We start from the raw sequence: 23,420 nt of genomic DNA, 5'->3' as shown, positions 1-23,420 counted from the left end.
TTTTATTTACTGAATGAATGAGCCAATCCTTTCTCTAATTTGCACAAGAGCAGTGCAGATCATCATCCCGCGGCTGATTTGTAACGGCAAAGGCCTTGCGACTTCCTTCCCAGCGTAGCCACGGTGCCCGTCTTCATCTGAGACGGGCTTTCTACTACCACGCGCACGTCCCGATTATTTATTGATCAGTGAGCTGGTCGCTGTCCACTGCGATATAGCCAGTGCTCTTCAAGCTCGAAAGCTTGTTAAAAACAAACTACCGTTTGCCGCAACTTCTGCGGACAAAACCGCGGCCACTATTGACACGACTGCACAACTGTGCAGTCATGAAGGCACACGGCCAACGCAGTGCTATGCACAGCAGTAAACGCAAGAACAAAGGCGTTAGAGGCACGAATTGGTACCACGCATTCTGCTGTCGCTGTCATTCACGTACGATTTCCGCCAATGGCAATGCAAACTCTGCAGCTTTGCTTCGGTGCTCACTAACGACATTTTTGCACTTTGGTGTCAGATATTTGCTGTGCACCGGCACTCACTGAGCTCCGAGAGTTGTCCGAATTAGCTGATGTGCGGCCAAATACATCCGAATTAAGGATAGTTCCACTGCATGAAATAAAGCATATGCCAGCCGGGACCGAAGGACGAGTCCGAATGATACAATTTTCCGAATTAATGAGGGTCGAATGAACTAGGTTTTACTCTACTTGTGCTTGGCTGTACAACTATATGAAATGTAAGAAGTGCCAGCAGGCTGCTAAAGTTGGAGAACAGACGATAAGGCCTGTGCTCACTTTGCAACAGCTTGTTGTCTGTTCTTGTTAGTCAGTGCTTGTTTCTGTACTGGTGGTCAGTAAACTGTGCCATGTTCTAGGCCAACCCACATTTTAGACAAAAAACCCATCTCCCTGCCTTTCCCAAGGCAGTACAATGCCAATTAGCAAACTAGAGTAGACGGTGGCGGCAGATTTCCCTCCTCTGGGCAATACTGCGAGACACTGTACGTCTACGGGTACGAGCATAGTGCTGACGAGTTCCCTGTGGCGGCTTGTCACCAGCCACTACGCCAGCCATTGGCAAGTTCGTGTCCCAGCTGTACAGCCTAAACTGCTAGGCCTAACCAGTGTTGCTTGCATAGCAGTAAGCAGCCATAGCTGTGGTTTGGTGTAGAATCAATGTGGCAGCAACTTTGTTTACAGCTGCCATGTCTGCAGCGTTGCGCAATTTAATGTCATAAAGATCGTGCGGCACACTGTGCATCATCCAACATTTCGGTTGTCGTTATATATTGGTCCTGCCTTACATAGTGTAGACCAATTGCTTATAACGCAAGTCGTCGCGAATATCCGCACTATAAGGGGTACCAAAACTATAAACGGTATGACCAAAACAACAATTTTCAAGGCCTGCACATAAGCAAACCATGCAGGCTGACCAGCCGTACGTGTTCGAGAATTGAAGCTTGAAACTGCGAGCTTTGCATCCAGTCAAATTTACGAACGTTGAAAAGTTAATGTCCAAGTACCGACAGTCATTGCATGAAGCAGACAAAGTAATAACTTTTAGAAAACGACGACAGAAATTTCAGGCACAGCACAGTGTCGCATCATCTGATTTCTCCCACTGAACGGTGTTGAAGAAAACATGATGACTGCAGACCAATTTGCCGCCATTTGAGCGTTGCCCGTGCCCTCACTTTCGTTGTCAAGGTGGTTTCTCCCCTTTTCATGTGCCATATAGCTACTGCAATGCACTTCGTTGACTCGGCATCAAACCCTAACGTTGGTCGCCAACGAGGCCCGCTGGTTAGGCCTAGCCAGCTGGGGTGTCCAGTGGTATGCAGATGCGGGAAGCTTGCCCTTGATATGTTCATACCCATAGACGATTACATAGAGACTACGCATGCGATCATGCGCACACGATGAACTGAAAGCAACGCGTACGAAGTGGTGTTTGGTTCCTTGGGCGATCAGCTGCGGAAACTACTACGAATGACTACCAAGTTTGTATGCATGCACACTGGTATGTACGGCAGAAGTTCAGCAGTACACATAAAGCCTAATAGCTCTAAACTAAATTTGCAGAACGCCGCTTAAACTGACAGCGTCACAGGCGCAATATCTGCATCTCACGACGTACATCGTGAAAGGTGCACATAAACTGAAACTGCGTTCAGTGCAAAGCATGCCATTCATAAGCAGCCGAGCAAAGGCTTCTCCATCGTCTAGGCAACCATTTGCACTCGTGTCACGCTGGCGCAGCTTTTGTTTTTGTTCGTTCATTTGCTCCATGCCTGATGCTCCTCGTCCACATTGCCCTCGTTGCTCTCCTCTCCCATCGGCGGGCGCACCTCGTTGAGAAGCGTGCATGCTACCGTGCTTGTCGGCGGGATTTGCCCGTGGAAGCTACATTATAACCGGCATTTCGTCTCGCGCGGCTGCACTGTATGCGGTATGCGTAAAGGCCTCGCATAATGGTCGCACTCACGTAATGATCGCACTCGTGTAATGACCGCACTCACGTAATGATCACACCCCTGAATTTTGTCGACGAAATTCAATTTCTTTTTCTTTCCCGTGTAATGATCGCACCCCGAACTTGTCGCAACGATATGTCATGTGCCAAGTCTAGCTAATGATGATCACACTTACCATTTGTCGAATGCTGTCAATTGCTACGCGAACGACTCTTGAAGACATACCAAGCGGTCTGCACGCACCGAACATTCTTAAGCAGATGCCCCATTTTATTCCTTTCATCACTTTCAGCACTTCCATGAAAGAGAAAGCTACAACCAAACCTGCTTTGGCTTTATTACTTGTAGGCTTCATAATGGCTTTGGCCAACAACAATGACAGTGCCTCAGTGCTCCCTTCAGTTGATAGTTGCACAATGAGTCCTTACCAACTAGCTCAGCTTTCTGTCGTTCTAAGACAAAAAAGGTGCCTTTCGATTCTTCTCGTCTGCACTCGTGGGCACGCAAAAAATAGTGAGCGGCAACGATAGGGGCCACGTTTACACTGATACGTTAGAAGTGTACCCTATTCATATGCCGGCGCTTGTAACACAGCTAATATATTCGCCCACCTTCAGCGGAAACGTGCCATATTAGGATTGTAGTGAAGACAAATGCCGCAGTTTCCGCAGTATGCATCTCTGTTTCTGCCCCCTCGAAGTGGACATGGCTTTGTTATTATCGCGAACTTGCCAATATTAACAATATTACTCCTTACTGATAAAACTGTTTCAATGTGCGTAATGTACTCACGAGAAGAAAAAAGTCGCGTTAGGCACGTTCGGCTTGCTCCGCCGGCAGCCATATTTGGGGTCTCGCACCAGTCCCGCACTATTACAGCGCAACTGTGCTGCGGCAGCTGCCTGCTTAACCTGTTGTCCTCCCGCACCAAATGTGGGATGAAAAAAATTTATTTTTTCGTGGGGAATTTGCCCACATAATGATCGCACTCCTGAATTTGTGTCAATTTTTTTTTACAAAAAAGTACAATCGTTCGGTGAGTAAATACAGTATTTACGTTCCCCGTTGCGTCTGAATTATCGGTTGTCGACTGTAGACACATTTCTGCGAGTCAAAACTGTCCTAAAATAGGCCCTTACCGGACAATTCAAATGCAATATGCCCCCCCTCCCCACCTCTTCACAGTGGTTGTACGGTCTGCTTTGGCTGTGCTAGGGGACAGTGAATGAACTCACTGTCCACAAACTGGAAACCCTCCGCCTTGGAAGAGTTTCAAGCGGCAATGAATAAAAGCTCACAATGAATGATAAAGCATTTACACAATTCTAATGCACAGCTTATGTTCCAAGAATACAGATATGAAAACTGCCTGCGCACTGCAATTTGATAGGAAATCCCATTCAGATCGTTGGCAACAGCCTACAGTCACGGCCATAATCATTGGCATGGCAAGCAGTGTGCAGGCTATACTCGCGGACAACCTTCTGCCGCTGTGAAGGGAAAGCCGCAGGGGCGGAGCTTCTCTATATATGTTACCATGCCAAGTATTCCGGCAGTGTTTGACAGCACTTTTCATTGCTCGGAACAGATGCTGAACCGAAGCACATTTCCCGTGCAACGGTTTTGTGTTTGCCTAGAAGTGGAAGGGAAAAGCCGCAAAATAAGTAAGCTTTTACATTCAGTGGTGTGTTTTGTGTTGCTGAACTGTTGATAATAAGGTGTTTATGTTTTCTCTTCCCCAGCTTACACTAACAAGCATGAAAACGTGGGACTCTTTCCAAAAGTGCTCGCACTTGCCTCCACCAGCTTTCGCTTCAAAGTCACAGAAAGTTGTCCGCGAGTATAGCAACAAGCACAAAGATGACGCTCTACTTTCATTGCAAAGACCTAATTGAAAGAGGTTATGTTAAGCTAGTGGAAACATAGTGGCGTCACATGCTTTCAGAGTCTTGTCTTGAGCACATTGCAGGACACACTGGTGACGTGGCCAGACCCAGGTGGGTCATCCAAAAAATGAGGCACACCACACAGAGGGCGAGGAACAGCTCTTCATGAGTGATGACGGTGGACATTAAGAACAAATAGATGTCCACAATGTGCAGGTAAATCCTGCAGGTTTCGCAATTTTCCGATGGCCAGAATGAGAGGCAGGCTACATTTTTCTTGGTATAGAATTGGGTGTGCATTAGATTTGGGCGCTCACTGTCTTCTACACTGAACACCCGAGAATCGGGTAACCACTGCCACTGCAGCCAACCTTTTTCTTGCCTCTTGTTTCATTTCACATACCTGAACATTTCCATTGTTGCTGTCAGACACTGTGCTCCACTGTACCTTGTCGATGCGCACGCTGGGTGCTGTCGACAGGGTGGCCTCGGTGACTGGCTGCTGCTGCTGGCTCAGCTGTGGTGGCGTCGGGCTCTTGCTGCCCTTGTCCTTGTCGTCCTCCTCAAAAGCCGGCAGCAGGTCCTCTCGGCCGTGGAAGCGGTAGCAGTTGATCACTATCTGGCGCAGGGCGTGCGTCCACGACACCTGCTGGCGGACATACACAACCCCGTCAAGGAAAAAAATTTTTCTTTTTATCTCTCAATATGCAGCATGTCCCAGTTAACGTTATCCGAAAAAGTTCTGGGTCGCTGGGGGAAGAAGAGATAATTTCAGCTGCTCTGGAAGTCTCAAGGGGGGGAGGACGTGGCTTTTAAAATCAACTTCCTTATTTCTTCATGAATTCTGACAAAAAAATTGGCAGAGGCAGTGGGAATGTTTCTGTGATCTTATCACAGAAATTTTTACGTTATATCTCTACAACTTCTTTATTTAGAAAGTTTTTCTCCTTTTGAGCTTGTCCCAAGCCTGAATGGCTTACAAAATTTGATAGAAGACTTATTTGAAGCACTGTGCATTCGAAAACTAGTGGTTGAGGGTGTGAGATTCCTAGATTTTGATGTTTACAGCATAATTTTTTTAGTTCTCAATTCTTCTGAGGTGACTGTACAACAGACATTTAGAGTGTGAACAACTCATTGAATCAGTCATTCACAAAATGGTCACACAGGGAAAGCAAGAACGTCACACCTTGAACTGCACTTCGAAAAAGACAAAAAGGGGGGGGGGGGTGAAGGGGGGATTAGATGGACCTAGCAGTTGCAAAGAAAGCAGCCAGACATGCTGAGCAGGAAAAAAAATGAGGGTCTAAGATAATGGCTTTTAAACTTGTACCTTCAATTTCAAGTTATCAAAAGGCACCAGGGCTGTAGTCATTGATGTCCTATCAAATGCGGGGCGTCTAGAGTGTTTTACCTGCAGTCGGAAATGCTTTGCTTGACTTTTTTTCCCCAAGACATCCTTCTCCACTGCTCGGTGAAGAGCATGTTGGCTTGGTTGCAGACCAAATGTTGCACAATGTCCCACAAAAGCACACCAGAAATTGCAGAATGCAGTGGAAGGTTTGCTGAACATTGTGAGCATATCTAAATGACACATTCTTGGTACCCCCCCCCCCCTCCAATTTTCACTTTTTATTTTTCTTGACACCTTCACATCAAATACACACTTTCGATGTGAACGAACTGAAATAATCAAGCCAGAAAAGTGAGAAATTTCCGACTGCATTGCAGCTCAAGAAACTAGAACCAAGAAAAATAAATAAATAAAATAAAAGCCGGACTGTTGTGCACAATGTGCTTGGTCAAGGAGCCTGAGGAGCTGACGTTCAAAATGGTACGCTGCAGTTCTGACGAATCCGTGCACCATGTTCTTGATCGCCGAGTCCAGTGTGCCGAGGTAATGCTGAACTGTGGGTGCAAAGAGTACGCCCGTGATGTGCTTGGCCGCGGCACTGATACTAGAAAGGCTTAGCCACGTGTGCAAGGAGTTCGTGTGTCGTGATGTGCATAGTCGTGGGTCCCGAGGATTGCATGCATGATGTGCTTGGTTGCGAAGTCTGCATCACCAATACTCAGAATGCTTAGCCGTGGCTCTGAAAAGTCCAGTTGTGGAGAGATCGGCTGCACTTGTGCGATGTCCGCGTAGCACCAGTTTCTACACTCGTCGAGATAACGAGGGTCGGGACGTTGAGAACTCGTGAGGTGCAAAGAGCGGATGACGCCCCTACGGAGCGAGCGCCATACCAATGGCGAACCACAGTGAAGATTTCCAATAGCGCCTTGATTCGCACTTCAGACCCCGGAGTCGCCGAGCAAGTCGCCATCGCCCTCGCCCTGCTAGATGGTCGTGGGTCTGAAATCTATAGTGATTCCAAAACGGCAGTTAGGGCCTTTCAGAAGGGTTGCATCGCCAAGGAAGCTGTTCTTAATGGCTCGAGTCCATATGCTCTCACAAACCATTCAATTCACTGGTTTCCCGCTCACGTAGGGTCGGTCGAGGGTGCCCCCTCCCCCCCCCCCCCGAACCTCAATGAGTCTGCTCACGACCTCACCGACAGCGCTTCCTCTATAAGAAGCACTGACTTCCCTCCTCTCTATGGTCACAGGGACGCTCCCGCTACTCACAACGAGATTATTAAATATTTCTACATGTCCAGAAGGGTCTTTCCACCCCCTCACCCCAAGTTGAATAGGGCGCAAGCCGTTTCACTAAGGCTTCTACAGACCAGCACATATCCGTGTCTGTCCACTCTCGACGAGGCTTACCCCAACGTGTATCGCGACGACGCCTGCCCGTCCCGCGGCCAGACCTCCACTCTACCTCACATGCTCTGGGAGTGCGGGTCGACATACCCCAAGTTCATCAAGGAGGGTGGGACTCACTTCTGAGTAACCCCGCTCTAGAAAAGCAAATCCTGGCCGTCCGGCTTGCCCGCGACCGGGCTGGTGGGCTAGACCTGCCGGTCCCGACGTGGGACTAGCCGGGTGCGTGACGAGTTCGCGTCCTCGCCGGACCTGCCATAAAGTTTATTCACTCACTCACTCACTCACTCAGTCACATGGTGGGTGCAGCCAATCGGAGATCGAGTAAGGTCATTTGCTGCGCCTGTTCTTGAATGAAGGAGATAGTTGAAGTGGTAGATTTGAAGTTTGAGAAATGCGCTTTCCGATGAGACCGATATGACAGCGCTCAGTTGCACCGATCTGGAGATATAGTGGCTTGAAAAATGCTATTATTTCATAACTTTAGTGAAATTTTTGCCACCTTGGCTGATACAGTCGAACCCACTTATAACAATATTCAAGTGCCACGAAAATTCCATTGTTATAACCGATAATTGTTATAACCGGGTTACATGAAAAAAAAAAAAGAATCAAAATAGGGGGATGGCAGAGCTGATATGAGAAAACTATATAGGCAGGGAGGTCAGTTCTCCTCCCCACCACCTTCCTCCATCGGGCTGTTGATTGTGTTCACTCGCGCTCCGATCGCATGTAACAAGCCACGGTTGTCAGCGTTAAAGAATGGCACTGCTACAACTGCAATGAGGCGTCATGGGTGGCAAGCGATATGCGAGCCCCACCGAGGCATCACCTTGGTGGCCCCAAAAGGGGCCTTTTAAAAATTGCGAGAAGGCTGCCGCGGCAGCCTGTCAGCTTGAGACATCCAGAAGAAACGCTGAGGAGAGATCGCCACAAGCATCTTGCACGAGAAAAGCCACGTAGTGCAGCGGAAGGTTCCTCATGAAAATGAAGCCCCAGAGGGACTGAATCATGCCAGGCCTCCTGTGAGGACAATGTTGAGGCAGCCTGCCCTACCACGTCATCGCTTCCGTCGTCGCCGTCGCTATCCGATGCAAGCACATTCGCGACGATCATCTCATCGGTTAGAAGCACTTAGTTTCCAAACCTATAGCCGTGCGCTTTCTTTTCACCGGCAACGGCATGCATTGCCGATGATCAGCAGGCAGATCAGCCATCTTCCGTTTCGACGGCGAGTCAAGTGAAGTTGAGAAACCGCGCGGCCAGGAACGACTTCGACATAGCCAACAAAAACGAATGCGAGTGATTAAGCTGGTTGCAGAGTTGCACTGAATGAGGAGCTAGCGAGCAACATGCAAGAAATCTGCTTGCGGCGCAGTTGGCGCGGTCAATTTGTGTTTCAGAGGGCGGGGCGACATAGAGCTATGGGCGCAGCCCATTCGTGTTCGGAGGGGTCGAAGGGCGACGGGAGAGAACGCGACAGGAAAATGAACGCGCGGCGGCTGTTGGAGCAGCAGCCCATCGTGCAGCAGCTTGAATTTCTCATTTTCTTTTTTTTTTTCTTTTCATGGATTTCGCATTTCACTATCTTTTGGCTCAGACACCTAGACGCCAGACTTCATTGTTATAACTGATAATGCCGCGTCGGGGCATTGTAGTAAGCGGGTTAATTCACCATGGAAAAACATACAAAAGTCGACAGTGCAGCAGCTTCTCATTGTTATAACCGATATATTGTTAAAACTAGTATTATAAGTGGGTTCGAATGTACAACAAATAGTTTTTTAGAGCATGTCTATGTAATTTCCAGTGATGTTTCAGAATCGGATAGAAAAAGGGTTAAAGGAACTGACAATGGGATTTTCAAAAATAGATTTCTTGGCCATTTTTCCACAATGCGAAAGCCGCAATTTTGAGAAAATTATAATTCTAAGCAACATTTGATTCAAAAGTAATGTATTTACATTCCTCCCAATTATGCAATAATTTTTCCAAGTTGAAATGAAGCAAGGTGTAATGAAGGCCTGTAAAGTATGAAACGAATCTACTTCTACTCGTTTTCCACTGATCAAACTAAACATAGACTTCTTAACTCCTGTACACATTGCAATATACACATTGGAGTCCCTGGATCATCAAGGCAGCTTTACTAGGAACGAATTTCGAAACTTGGTCAAGTTGGAGGCAAGCATCATCAAACTTGGCAGCAGCGAGGCAACCAGGAAGGACACACCTTCAAATAGCATCTACTTTCAATTCCATAAAGATAGCCTGGTGTCAGCTTCGGCTGCTGGATCAACGGTGCCCGATACCGCAACGCGGAACTTCGGCAGGTGCATGAACAAAGCCACATGCCCTGAACGTCGTTATTGTTGGAAAGGGGTGTGTCGTGACATACCTACCTGCGCAGGCGATGGAACTACCTGCGTGCTATGAAACTTGAGTGATTTCGCCCGGACTGACCACTTGGCAGCAGCGAGGCCACCAGGAAGGCACATCTTCAAATAGCATCTACTTTCAATTCCACGCAGGTAGCCTGGTGTCAGCGCCGACTGCTGGATTAACGCTGCCCAATACTGCATCACAGAACTTCGGCAGGCGCATGAACAAAGCCACATGCTCTCAACGTCGTTATCGTTGGAAAGGGGTGTGTCGTGACATACCTCAGCTGCGCAGGCGCTGGAACTACCTGCGTGCTGTAAAACTTGAGTGATTTCGCCCGGACTGACCACTTGGCAGCAGCGAGGCAACCAGAAAGGACCCATCTTCAAATAACATCTACAGTGAAATCTCGATATAACGAACTTCAGGGGACCGCAGGAAAATGTTCGTTATTCTGAAGGGTCGTTATAGTGAAAGCGCAAAAATTAGCCATAACAATAGCAATTCAGTAACGCAAACGGTACCTTTGAAACGGTACCTCCTTGAACTCGTTTCTCACACAATGCACACCTGATCGTCAGACAAGGCACATTTATTTGAAATAGTCCGTGATCGTCTTCTGACGGGTGCAGCACAGACTGCAGCACGAATGATTCCAGACCGTCCTCATTCTTATGCACACCTTCGTTCGCTGCACCACTTTTGGCCATAAATATGCGGAGTTTTTGCAAGCAGTCCAACGCACCTGTGGCCGACATGGACTCATCGTGGTCTTCGGGCGCTGCCGTAACATCATCGTCCATGTCGTCACTGCATTCCTCATCTTGAGTCGCCGTGCCCTGGACACTCTGCAGTATGTCATTAGTGGTAAGCTCCGCTGAGGTCCACGTCGCCTCGTCACACTGGACATAGACGTCAAATGTGACTGAAGGATTGACGGCTAGCTGCTCAGCCACCTCGCTCCAAAGCTTGCTTGAACTGTCCTCCGCTGCCGGTTCATCGGTTTGTGGTTGGCCATCTGTGATCGTCAGGCCGGCCTTCTTCCAGCAGTTTTGGATGGCGGTGGACGTGACGCTCCACCATGCGCCTGTCAGCATTTCCGCAGCCTGTCAGACGTTAATGGCTGTCGAGTGCTGCAGGTGCAGGTTGATAAGCAGCCGCTGAACAAGGCGCTTCTGGAAGTGCGACTTCACGCTCCTTATTATTCCTTGGTCCAGTGGCTGAAGTACTGATGTGCAGTTCGGCGGCAGATACTCGAGACGCACATTCGTGAGCCATATGTTGACAATGTGCGCCGAGCAATTGTCCACAATCATCAAAATGTGCCGCACCTCCTTCCTCACCTTCTTGTTTACCATCAGCAGCCACTCAGAAAAGAGCTCGCGGGTCATCCAGGCACGCTGATTCGCTCTATAATGGCACGGCAGTGACACTACATTTTTCATGCAGCGCGGCTTCGAAAACCTCCCAATCACCAGAGGCTTCAACTTTTCAGTGCCATCTGCATTGCAGCAATACAGCACGGTGACGCGAAGCTTCGACTTTTTGCTGCCTCTGCATTATTCTCCTTTAAAATGCATTGTCTTGTCCGAGAGCAGCTGATAAAAGCAGGCCGTCTCGTCTGCATTAAAAACATGAGCTGCAGCGTAAGACTTGACCATTTCGTGGAAGCTTTCCTCTCTCCACGTGGCTGCTGCTGCTTCATCTGCTGCCTTCTCCTCGCCAGACACAGACTGCCAGGTTACGTCGTTTCGTTGGCGAAAACGGTGGAGTCAGCCAGAAGACGCTTCGAAGCCAGTGACTTCAAGAATTGCAGCGAACTGCAGCGCCTTCTCGTGCAGCATTGGGCCTGACACGGGCACATTTTGTGCTCTCACGTCTTTAAACCAAGTCAGCACTGCTGCGTCAATATTCTGGAAATCGCCGAGCTGCAGTCGCTTCCTTAATGGGGTAAGCTGAGATTCTTGCTGGTGCTTAAAGATTTTCTCTTTATCTTTGAGAATCGTGGCGATTGTCGACCGCGCCACTCTACGTTCTTTAGCCACGACAGATTGTTTATTCCCGTTTTCTATCTCGCGAAGAATGTATACTTTCTCGCTCAAAGAAAACTGCTTTCGCTTCTTCGCCGTGGTTAGAGTTCTTGAGCTCATGGCAACGCGAATGCCGGCATGCACTTCTAACACAATTATATGACCAGAAGAAAAACAAGCTGGACAGGCCTGATACGGGTGACAGCACGCGAACAACTGAGAAAACAAGCAAGAAAAACGTGATGCGTCGTCGCCTCCACAACAGGAAAAAAAGAAAAGGCCCACTTCAGCTTTAATTACTACATTTTTTTTCCTTCTGCCGTACCGTCTCAGGTTTTACGAGCCCATGCTCCCCACCTCTCCACTCACAAAACCTGGTGCGTCGTTGCCTCCGCAACGGAGAAGGAAAAAAAAGAAGTCCCCGCCCGCATCCTTGTCCTCCCGCGCCATCTCAGGTTTTTGCGGGAAGCAAGTTGCAAGGCGCCCACTCTTCGCGCTGCGTCGTCTGCTAGCTTAGAGCTCCGACTGCCGTGATGGATACACTGAAATCTAAGAATCCTCGCATTTCGGGATATGAGTTTGTAGTACTGAGGTGTTGTTAAGATGACACGGAAATTAAATAACGATCGTTATACTGAAGTTCGTAGTAGTGAAATATTTTTACGTTGAAACTATAAGCAGTCGGCATGGCATTTCTCAAAAGTTTGTTAATCTGAAATGTTCGTTAATGTGGTGTTCGTTGTAACGGGGTTTGACTGTACTTTCAATTCCACGCAGATAGCCTGGTGTCAGCGCCGGCTGCTGGATCAACGCTGCCGATACCGCAGTGGGGAACTTCGGCAGGCGCATGAACAAAGCCACATGCCTTCAACGTCGTGATCATTGGAAAGGGGTTTGTCATGACATACCTCAGCTGCGCAGGCGCTGGAACTACCTGCGCGCTATAAAACTTGAGTGATTTCGCCCGGACTGACCACTTGGCAGCGGCGAGGCAACCAGGAAGGACACATTTTCAAATAGCGTCTACTTTCAATTCTACGCAGGTTCGTTTTCTTCAACCTTGTATTTTTCTCACTTCCGATTTTTTTTTTCTTGGCTCGCTGCTGGCAACAAGTGTTATCTGTTTTTTGCTTTTTTGTGAAGCTGCATAATGTCACCTTGCATTGACAAGCTGAGGGAAGAGCTCAAGAAGGAACTTCAACAATTGAAATCTAAACTCGAACGAGATGTCAGAAAGGAATTAAGAGACTGAAAAAAACCTCGAGCACCTCAATGCGACGTGTGAACAGATAACGAAAAAAATTACTGTTCTTGAAAGGGAGAATGAAATGTTAAGGAAGGCCAATGAATCGTTGATGAATGATTGCACATGTATGAAACCGGAGCTTGAGAAACACGATCTAAGAATGACTGCTAGTGAGCAGTATTCACGGAGGTGCAACATCGAGATTAAGGAAGTGAATGAAGAGGAAAATAAAGACCTCAAGAAAGTTCTATGCCAGATAGGAACACTTGTTAATGAGCCTGTGATCCCGGATGACATTGAAGTTGTGCATAGAGTGAAACCCCGAAACGACCAAGCCTGCCCTAGTATTATAGCTCAGTTTAGCAGCCGTGTAAAACACGACTCTCTTGTTCAGAAGACTAAGAAAACACGTGTGTCAACGTCTGACCTCGCCCGTTCGTCGGTCTCCCCTGTGTTTATAAATGAGCATCTTTGTCCCCCTCTAAAACAACTCTTGGGAAAGACAATAGAGAAGAAGCGAGTCTGTAGTTGGAAGTTCGTCTGGACGAAAGATAGAAACATTTTGGCACAGAAAGATGAAAACTCCCGAGTAATTCATGTTCGCAGCCCTCGTGATCTTGACAAAATTGTGTAGAGCTAAAACACGGAGGATTATTGAAAAAACAAGATAAATTGAAAAATGGCACTACACAGAGATGTAAATAAGATATTCAGCACTGAACCTATAAAAGGAATAAAATGTTTACATCTTAACATGCAGTGAGCACGTAATAAGGCAGACGAACTATATATTCTCTTGGAAAGCTTTAATTTTACTTTTGACATTGTAATGCTCACGGAGACATGGTTCACATCAGAGAGAGATGTTATAATGGATCCAAGTTATACGTTTTTCATAAACAGAACTTGCAGATCTGGCGGCAGATCTTATTACATTACATGTAAAAAAAAAGCTTCGAATGTAGTATACTTGATCAATTCTCTTTTGTATTGAATGATATCGAACGTCTTGTGGACAAACCCAAAAATTATGCCATTGCTACAATGTAACGTCCTCCTAGCGGGAGCTTGTCAAAATTCATTATCTTAAACCATAATATTTTACTCGGGAAATTAAGTGCTTATGGGGTACGTGGTGTAGCTAATTCACTATTTAGTTCGTATCTGTCTGAAAGAAAACAATGCGTCTCAATTGCTAACTGTTTTTCATCTTCTAAAACCATTTCTTGTGGGGTACCTCAAGGAAGCATTTTAGGACCAATGCTCTTCAATATCTACATAAATGATATTGTTAAGATAAACAATGACGCCTCATTCCTGCTCTACGCGATGACACTAGTATTTTTGTTTCTGGACAAGATCCAACTGAAATTGTTGCGAGAACTCAAAGTGTACTTTCAGATGTGCTGCAATGGTCTACAGCTAATGGCCTACGAATAAATGCGACAAAAACAAAAGCTGTCTTTTTCAGATCCCGAGGCACTGAAGTCAACGTCAACCAATCATTAACGCTTGAGGGAATACCCGTCGAAATAGTGGAGAAACATAAACTTCTGGGCGTGACTTTTTCTGCTCATATGACATGGACGTGTCATATTGAATCACTGACTAAATCGTTATCGCGTGCTGCTGGTGTTCTGTCACGATGTAGGCACTTTCTTCCAGAAAATGCTAAACTTCAGATTTATCATGCTCTGTTTTCTTCCCATATAAATTACTGCCTGTTAGTCTGGGGCACCACAACCCTTAGTGACATAAATACAATTCACCTATTGCAGAAAAGAGCAGTTCGGTATATTGCAAACGCCCCGCGCAATAGTTCTACAGTTACATTGTTTACCCGCTATAAAATATTCAGTGTGGATCGCATGTTCGATTTTCGTTTAATGTTTTGCTTATTTCTTTTCAAACGAGCAATTCAAAGTTTTTATTAAAGATTTATCTAATATAAGCATGCATTACACTGATTCACGCAATCGCAGCACCGACAAGTGGCTTGTTCCTCGTTCCCGCACGACCTATCTTTTGCAGTCTCTTCGATTCACACTGCCGTCCCAACTTAATAAATATGAAGAGAAAGACGCCAACTTTTCTAGATTTACAAAAAAAGAAATGCGTGAATTTTTTCTAACTCTTGTCTAATGTGTTTTGTACTGCCCGAACATGATCAAGTATGTTTCATTATTCCTTGTAACACGGTTATTTTCGTCATTTTATGATGTGTGTTCACGTGAACATTTAATATTTCAACTATAATGTACAACTGTTCTGGAGTGTACTTATATATTGACATTATTTGTTCTATTGTTCCGTTGTTGTATTTGCACAACCTCTTCTTAATTTTTTTTTGAACTGCATATTTTACTTGATTATTGTAAATTTGTTTTTGAACGTATGAATCGTAATACCACTGTCATGTACGTGGGCCTTTAGTTATTTTCAAGTGGTGTTACTACCGCTTTTCGCCTAAGGGACCCCCAACTGTCGTTGGAAATAAAGATTTGATTGATTGATTGATTGATCTTGAAACGTTCCTTAACTACGTATAGAACATAAGCTAACGCTTATTTCAGGTGGTGGCTACAATATATCTATGTTGAATGTGTCTCTATCGCAACAGTTTCATCGTCATCAGCCTGGTTATGCCCACTGCAGGGCAAAGGCCTCTCCCATACTTCCCCAACTGCCCCGGTCAAGTACTAATTGTGGCCATGTTGTCCCTGCAAACTTCTTAATCTCATCCGCCCACCTAACTTTCTGCCACCCCCTGCTACGCTTCCCTTCCCTAAAAATCTAGTCCGTAACCCTTAATGACCATCGGTTATCTTCCCTCCTCATTACATGTCCTGCCCATGCCTATTTCTTTTTCTTGATTTCAACTAAGATATCATTAACTCATGTTTGTTCCCTCACCCAATCTGCTCTTTTCTCATCCCTTAACTTTACACCTATCATTCTTCTTTCCATAGCTCCCTGCGTCGAGAGTACTGGTTGCGTACGTGAGTACTGGTAAGACACAGCTGTTACATACTTTTCTCTTGAGGGATAATGGCAACCTGCTGTTCATGACCTGAGAATGCCTGCCAAACTAACCCCAGCCCATTCTTATTCTTCTGATTATTTCAGTCTCATGATCTGGATCCACAGTCACTAACTGTCCTAAGCAGATGTATTCCCTTACGACTTCCAGAGCCTCGCTGCCTATTGTAAATTGCTGTTCTCTTCCGAGACTGTTAAGCAATACTTTAGTTTTCTGCAGATTAATTTTTAGACCCACTCTTCTGCTTTGCCTCTCCAGGTCAGTGAGCATGCATTGCAATTGGTCCCCAGAGTTACTAAGCAAGGCAATATCATCAGCGAATCGCAAGTTACTAAGGTATTTTCCATGAACTCTTATCCCCAATTCTTCCCAATTCAGGTCTCTGAATACCTCCTGTAAACAAGCTGTAAATAGCATTGGATCGTATCTCCCTGCTTGACGCCTTTTTTATTGGGATTTTGTTGCTTTCTTTATGGAGGACTATGGTGGCTGTGGAGCCGCTATAGATATCTTTCAGTATTTTTACATACGGCTCGTCTGCACCCTGATTCCGTAATGCCTCCACGACTGCTGAGGTTTCGACTGAATCAAACGCTTTCTCGTAATCAATGAAAGCTATATATAAGGGTTGGTTATATTCTGCACATTTCCCTATCACTTGATTCATAGTGTGAATATGGTCTATTGTTGAGTAGCCTCTACAGAATCCTGCCTGGTACTTTGGTTGACAGAAGTCTATGGTGTTCCTGAATCTATTTGCGATTACCTTAGTAAATACTTTGTAGGCAACGGACAGTAAGCTGATCGGTCTATAATTTTTCAAGTCTTTGGCGTCCCCTTTCTTATGGATTAGGATTATGTTAGCGTTCTTTCAAGATTCCGGTACGCTCGAGGTTATGAGGCATTGCGTATACAGGGTGGCCAGTTTCTCTAGAACAATCTGACCACCATCCTTCAACAAATCTGCTGTTACCTGATCCTCCCCAGCTGCCTTCCTCCTTTGCATAGCTCCTAAGGCTTTCTTTACTTCTTCTGGCGTTACCTGTGGGATTTCGAATTCCTCTAGGCTATTCTCTCTTCCACTATCGTCGTGGGTGCCACTGGTACTGTATAAATCTCTATAGAACTCCTCAGCCACTTGAACTATCTCATCCATATTAGTAATGATATTGCCGGCTTTGTCTCTTAACGCATACATCTGATTCTTGCCAATTTCTAGTTTCTTCTTCACTGTTTTTAGGCTTCCTCCGTTCCTGAGAGCCTGCTCAATTCTATCCATATTATACTTCCTGATGTCCGCTGTCTTACGCTTGTTGATTAACTTAGAAAGTTCTGCCAGTTCTATTCTAGCTGTAGGGTTAGAGGCTTTCATACATTGGTGTTTCTTGATCAGATCTTTCGTCTCCTGCGATAGCTTACTGGTTTCCTGTCTAACGGCGTTACCACCGACTTCTATTGCGCACTCCTTAATGATGCCCATGAGATTGTCGTTCATTGCTTAAACACTAAGGTCCTCTTCCTGAGTTAAAGCCGAATACGTGTTCTGTAGCTTGATTCGGAATTCCTCTAGTTTCCCTCTTACCGCTAAGTCATTGATTGGCTTCTTGTGTACCAGTTTCTTCCGCTCCCTCCTCAAGTCTAGGCTGATTCGAGTTCTTACCATCCTATGGTCACTGCAGCGTACCTTGCCGAGCACGTCCACATCTTGTATGATGCCAGGGTTAGCGCAGAGTATAAGGTCTATTTCATTTCTAGTCTCGCCATTCGGGCTCCTCCATGTCCACTTTTGGCTATCCCGCTTGCGGAAGAAGGTATTCATTATCCGCATATTGTTCTGCTCTGCAAAGTCTACTAATAACTCTCCCTTGCTATTCCTAGTGCCTATGCCCTATTCCTCCCTGCCTTGTCTCCAGCCTGCTTCTTGCGTACCTTGGCATTGAAGTTGCCCATCAGTACAGTATATTTTGTTTTCACTCTACCTATCGCCGATTCGACAACTTCATAGAAGCTTTCGACTTCCTGGTTATCATGACTGGATGTAGGGGCGTAGACCTGTACAACCTTCAATTTGTACCTCTTATTAAGGTTCACAACAAGACCTGCCACCCTCTCGTTAACACTATAGAATTCCTGGATGTTACCAGCTATATCCTTATTAATCAGGAATCCGACTCCTAGTTCTCGCCTCTACGCTAAGCCCCGGTAGCACAGGATGTGCCCGCTTTTTAGCACTGTGTATACTTCATTTGTCCTCCTAACTTCACTGAGCCCTATTATATCCCATTTACTGCCATCTAATTCCTCCAATAGCACTGCTAGACTCACCTCACTAGATAACGTTCTAGCGTTAAACGTTGCCAGTTTCAGATTCCAATGGCGGCCTGTCCGGATCCAGGGATTCTTAGCACCCTCTGCTGCGTCGCAGGTCTGACTGCCGCCATGGTCAGTTGCTTCGCAGCTGCTGGGGACTGAGGGCCGGGGTTTGATGGTTGTGTTCATATGGGAGGTTGTGGCCAAGTACTGCACTAGGGTGGCCAATCCTGCTCTGGTGAGGGAGTGCGTTACCGATTCTGGTTACCGGGATCATGCGGCACTCCAGGCCTGTTTGTGCAATTTTATCAACCAGCGGATATCTTCTTCTCTTTTTTTTTTAATCCGTTGGAAAATTGCGCGGCACCGGGATTCATGCGAGGCAGATGCTCTACCTCTACGCCACCGCTGCACCCTGCAGCGGTGGCGGTAAGCAACAGTTTCACTTAGTATTAGATTCGAATGGATTCCATGGCATTACTGGTAGTCCTACCCTTATTACCGCTAATAGTAGTACTTTAATTGATTTATTCATAACAAATCTGGATCCTAGCGACAGCGTGGGTAGTGTTTTTGCCTCACAAGTTAGCGATCACTTGCCAATTTTTTTGCTTGTTAAGACCCCCTACCAAGACACTAAAAAACTTTCTTGCGTAGTTCGAAAAGTACAGAACATTATCAACATACACTCGACAATTTTAGAAATAAGCTAATAAATATTGCCTGGGAAATCGTCTATGACTCGAAAACATGCGATGAAGCCTATGATAATTTTCTGTACCTGTTTAAGAAAGCTTACTTCGAATCATTTCCACTTATCCTTATTAGGAAGTCAGGACAATCACGCAAGCCTTGCATAACTAATTACTGCTTGAAACTAATTAAGAAGAAGAATAAGCTTTTTTTAACAAATTTTAACCACACGCGGCCCTGAGGACTGGGAACTACTTAAAAAACAAAGAAACACAACCAATACATTCCTGCGTAATGCAAAACGCGCATACCTGCACAATATTTTTTCTCTAGAGAACAGTTATAAACCTGAAGCCATGTGAAAAAAAATAAATACCTTTTGAATCGTTTCAATGCAAATCAAAATATCAGTGAATTAAAATTAAGCGATCAATCAGTATAGGGTACTAAACTGGCACGAGCTTTTAATGACATTTTCTGGACCTAGGGAAAAGCTCCTAAAATTTTGATGCAACCTATACGATTGAAAAAAACCCCAAGAGCCTTTTTCTAAACCCGACAAGCGAATCTGAAACTTTCGCAACTCTTTGTTCACTTAGAAACAGCGCAGCTCTGGACATAGATAATTTGCAAATAAAACATGTAAATACATAGCAGATTTAACTGCACCGGTACTCACTCATATCTACAATCTAGCCCTCTCAACCGGAACTTCTAAAAAAAAGAAAATGCAAATATCAAAAGTGATTGTAATTTTTAAAAGTGGAGATAAAAACAACCTCGCCAATAACTGACCAATTTCCCTTCTACCACTGTTCTCTAAAGGTGTCAAGAAACTGTTACATTCTAGGATTTCTTCTTTCGTAGATAAATTCAATTTGATGACTGAATGTCGGTTTGGATTTCGCAAAGGTCAATCGACGGAGCATGCTCTGTTAACACAAAAAGAAATTATTCTAAAAGCATTTGAGGAAAAACAGTTTGTTATTGGAATATGTGTAGATCTTTCAAAAGCATTCGACAGGTTGAACCATGGCACATTATTAGTAAAACTTGAATTTTGCGGGATAAGGGTACTATCTTTAAAACTTTTAACATCATATTTTAAATACCGGAAACAGTGCATTTCTATCAATGGCAGCCTGTTCCCTCTGAAATCGATAAATGCTGTATCCTTGGACCGCTCTTATTTATTTACAGTCGCCGACTGATTTTCCGGACTCCAAAAATTTGGACATGCTCGATTATTCGGTCTGCTTCGTGGCACCGCCATTCTCCCCATAGACCATAATGCATAACAACTGCCGAAAGTTCGGACACTTTGCAACCTCTCGTCTGATTTTTCGGACACTCCTTGGGCCAACTTGATCGAGAGCACCATGCACCGACTCTAACCGGTGCATGGTTCGACTTGCTGAATGCCATTTTTGTTTTGAACGAAGCCTCCTTGCTGCCCAATCAAGTGGCGCTACTGCAAATCCCCGCTCATCATCATTGTTTCTGTCTGGTTCGATAGAGTGGCTCTACAGCAGTTCCGGTCTCAGCTTAGTAAGCCATATCAAGACCATCCAGCAGCTGATTTGTTTCTTTCCTCGTGCATGACGCTGCGAGTAGGCCACCTTTTTCGTTTGTGCGACTGGTGTCGGCGTGACGGCGTGGTGATGTTTGCTTTGCGTGCTGTGTCGAGGTTGCAGTGATGCAATGCAGCATACAGAAACATCGTGTCAAGTGTCTAATGGCGCTGACAGTGCCTGTGCAGACTGTGCTGGGGAATGCCGGCAAGCGGGTGCCGGGAGGCCTAGGATTTGTCGCCTTCCAATGTGCTCCCTAGTGACGCCGAAAATGTTCTGCCGAGACCTGCGCAGTGGTTGCATTGCGATTCCAGACACCGTCTCATTTGACAGTTTCACAGGTGCTGACACTGCTGTACTGACATGCGCAGAACTTGAAGACGGCGAGATCACTCGTCAGGTTTCTGCTGCACCGCCGGACGATGACTCTTGAGTCTGAAGATGACGCACCATGTGTTACGCTGCTGTCGCATGCGGAGCGTGTACAAGCAGTGACTGTGCTTTCAGCCGCCTATAGTGACCGTACGACCCTCTCCGAGATGCAGGCTTATCTGATTACTCGTAAACGGAACAGCATGCAACGGCGAATTCACGATTTCTTCAAGCCTACTGCCAAGCCCGAATAAGTGCGTGGAAATAAAGTATTTTTTTTTTAATCTGCTTTTTCGGACACCTGTTCATTCAGACATTTCCGAATGAACAGGTGTCCTTAGTCCCCGTGAGATCCGAATAAATGGTCAGCGACTGTATATGTTAATGATGTCACTAACAGTAGCAAAACACCATCTTATATAATCTACGCGGATGACAACATTAAAAAACTTCAGTTAAACATCAATAATTTTCTCCAAGGCCTGCAAACATGGAGCAATATGAATTAAATATCAATACAAGCAAAACCAAAGCAATCTTTTTTACTCCTAAACAGTCGCCAGTAGTTCTCACAGAAAATCATTTACTTGAAAAAATGCCTTCAGAAGTTGTTGACTCTTTCAAAACACTTGGTGTACACTGTATTTACTCGCATAATGATCACACTCGCATAATGATCGCACCCCTAAATTTTGTTGTCAAAATTAGATTTTTTAAAAATTTCCCGTGTAATGATCGCACCCCGAACTTGCCGCAGAGATATGTTCTGTGCTAAGTCTAGCTAATAATGATCGCGCTTACCATCTGTCGAATGCTACGCGAGCGACTTTTCAAGACAAACCAAGCGGTCTGCACACATCAAACGTTCTTAAGTAGATGCCTCATTTCATTAGTGTTTTAGTTGAGCGTGTTTACGCTCAACTAAAAGGGTACGCGAATGCGCATGCGCCGTCCGCTTAGCCGTAAGCGGGATAGCGGAGGGAGGAACATGGTCTGCTTAGAAGCTGCCTAAGTGGAGCGCGGAGCGTCGTTCCGCTATCACAGCTAGGGCACCACTGTGAAGCCACATCGACTTCAACAGCGCCATAGTGACCGCCATTTCAAATGCAAGATGGCTCCGTACAATGTGAACGTGGTGTCTACGCTGCCCTGTTCGGCTTCTTCTGCAGCACAGCGCAGGCCCCGTAAGCGGTTACACATTGATGAAGACTTTGTTCAGTATATGTGAAACGCACAGTCGCAACGTCACCTGATCTTGTTCTCCGTAGGTCTGGCACCGAGGAGCAGTATGGAGAGAGGGAGCAATTATTGCAAGAAATCTCCGATTTGATGAAGAACGCCGGCTCTGTGCTGAGAACTTTGCAGAGAACGAGCAACGGTACAGGGCCGCGGTGGCATACTACATTGGCGCGGTCGGCAACAGTACGACAGCGCCTGGCGCGGCAAATCAGAGACGCGGCCACGTCATCGATGAACGTGTCAGACGGTGGCGAGACACATGGCAAGTGAAATACAGTTTGCATTTGAGCCCTTATTTCGCCCACCTTGCGCGCCCGGTGTACGAGAGCATAACGGGTCCCAGTACATTTTTTTTAAATGTACACGCGCCCGCGCCGTCTGTGATCGCAGTGCGAGCACTGAGATGTCTAGTATTTGTCCATGGCTCCAGCCTAGTTTACTGAGCTGTTATGTAACACTTCTTAGACTCGCAAATACTGAGCCCGCCTATTGTTCTGCACCATGCAGCCAAAATGTTGCGCCCATCAGTTATTTCCTGTCAACAGAGAGAGCAAGAATACAATTAGATTGTCACGAGACACTCAATTTTAGCTGCTGCTGCTCCTGCCCTTTTGTCTCGGACCAATTTCAGCATATATGTTAACTTCACTCATGTTTGCAAACACAAGACTATGAAAAGCCAAGGTAACTGGCAGGGCCGAGAAAATGAAATTGTACTCCTTTTGAATGTGTATTTGCAATATTATTCTTAAAACCAATAAAAACGTTTGGTGTCATCCCTGTGCTTTGTTTTTTTCCCCTTGTATGCAGGTGAGGGTTGTGCATCAGACTTGTTGCTGTCAATGTACGCCAGCCACGACGAAAACACAGAAGAGCCTTCATTAGATCGGGTGTGCTACACTCAAGAAGGCAATGGGGATGAAGGCAGCACGACCAGGCCAAGTCAGCAAGTGTCGGCGGCTGACCCATCACATAGGTGCAAAGGAAGTGATAGTAAATAGTTTATTCAGTAATTCACAATTTGTGCTGCAGGCTCCTTAAAGCACGGTGTTTTTCTTTGAGCGGGGGTCAAACACATACGGCAGAAGTGCAATCTGAATTCCCTGTTTAATTACACTCATGAAGAAGGGGCGTATTTGTAGAGACATGGCATTGACATATCAGTGTTTATTCAGGTGCACAAAGAATTGCCGCTGTGCACCACAAATTAAACCATGTCATCATTCCCGTGCAATGCCAAGCACTGTGCAACATGTTCAAATATCAAATACAAGAAAACAAACAAAATGTACAATGAAGCACTAACTAATGCAAGTGATAGGAAAGTATGCTATAAATTTGATTCCCTTGTAGCACTGGACACCACCCAAGCAGAAGCAGGCTACTGAAGAGAGTAAAGTGGACGAACAAGC

General features: G+C 45.8%; 1 protein-coding gene across 6 annotated transcripts in view; it reads right to left on the bottom strand.

The window, feature by feature from the left end:
* Positions 1-23,420, bottom strand: part of LOC142558608 (DNA-binding protein P3A2-like) — a 221,067-nt gene that overhangs the window by 72,845 nt on the left and 124,802 nt on the right. For 2 of the 6 annotated variants that reach the window (XM_075670767.1, XM_075670772.1), the window contains one exon: positions 4,766-5,011. The exons of 1 other annotated variant lie outside the window; for it this stretch is intronic. In XM_075670767.1, coding sequence (XP_075526882.1) covers positions 4,766-5,011 — 246 coding nt within the window. The remainder of the gene's footprint in view (positions 1-4,765; positions 5,012-23,420) is intronic. 3 more of the 6 variants (XM_075670768.1, XM_075670773.1, XM_075670770.1) reach the window with 2 other exon arrangements.

Source organism: Dermacentor variabilis, chromosome 9, assembly GCF_050947875.1.
Source record: "Dermacentor variabilis isolate Ectoservices chromosome 9, ASM5094787v1, whole genome shotgun sequence".
In the NCBI taxonomy this organism is placed as follows: Eukaryota; Metazoa; Arthropoda; class Arachnida; order Ixodida; family Ixodidae; genus Dermacentor; species Dermacentor variabilis.
The sequence above is the reverse complement of the archived record's forward strand: the minus strand, read 5'-3'. Positions and strand labels throughout refer to the sequence as shown.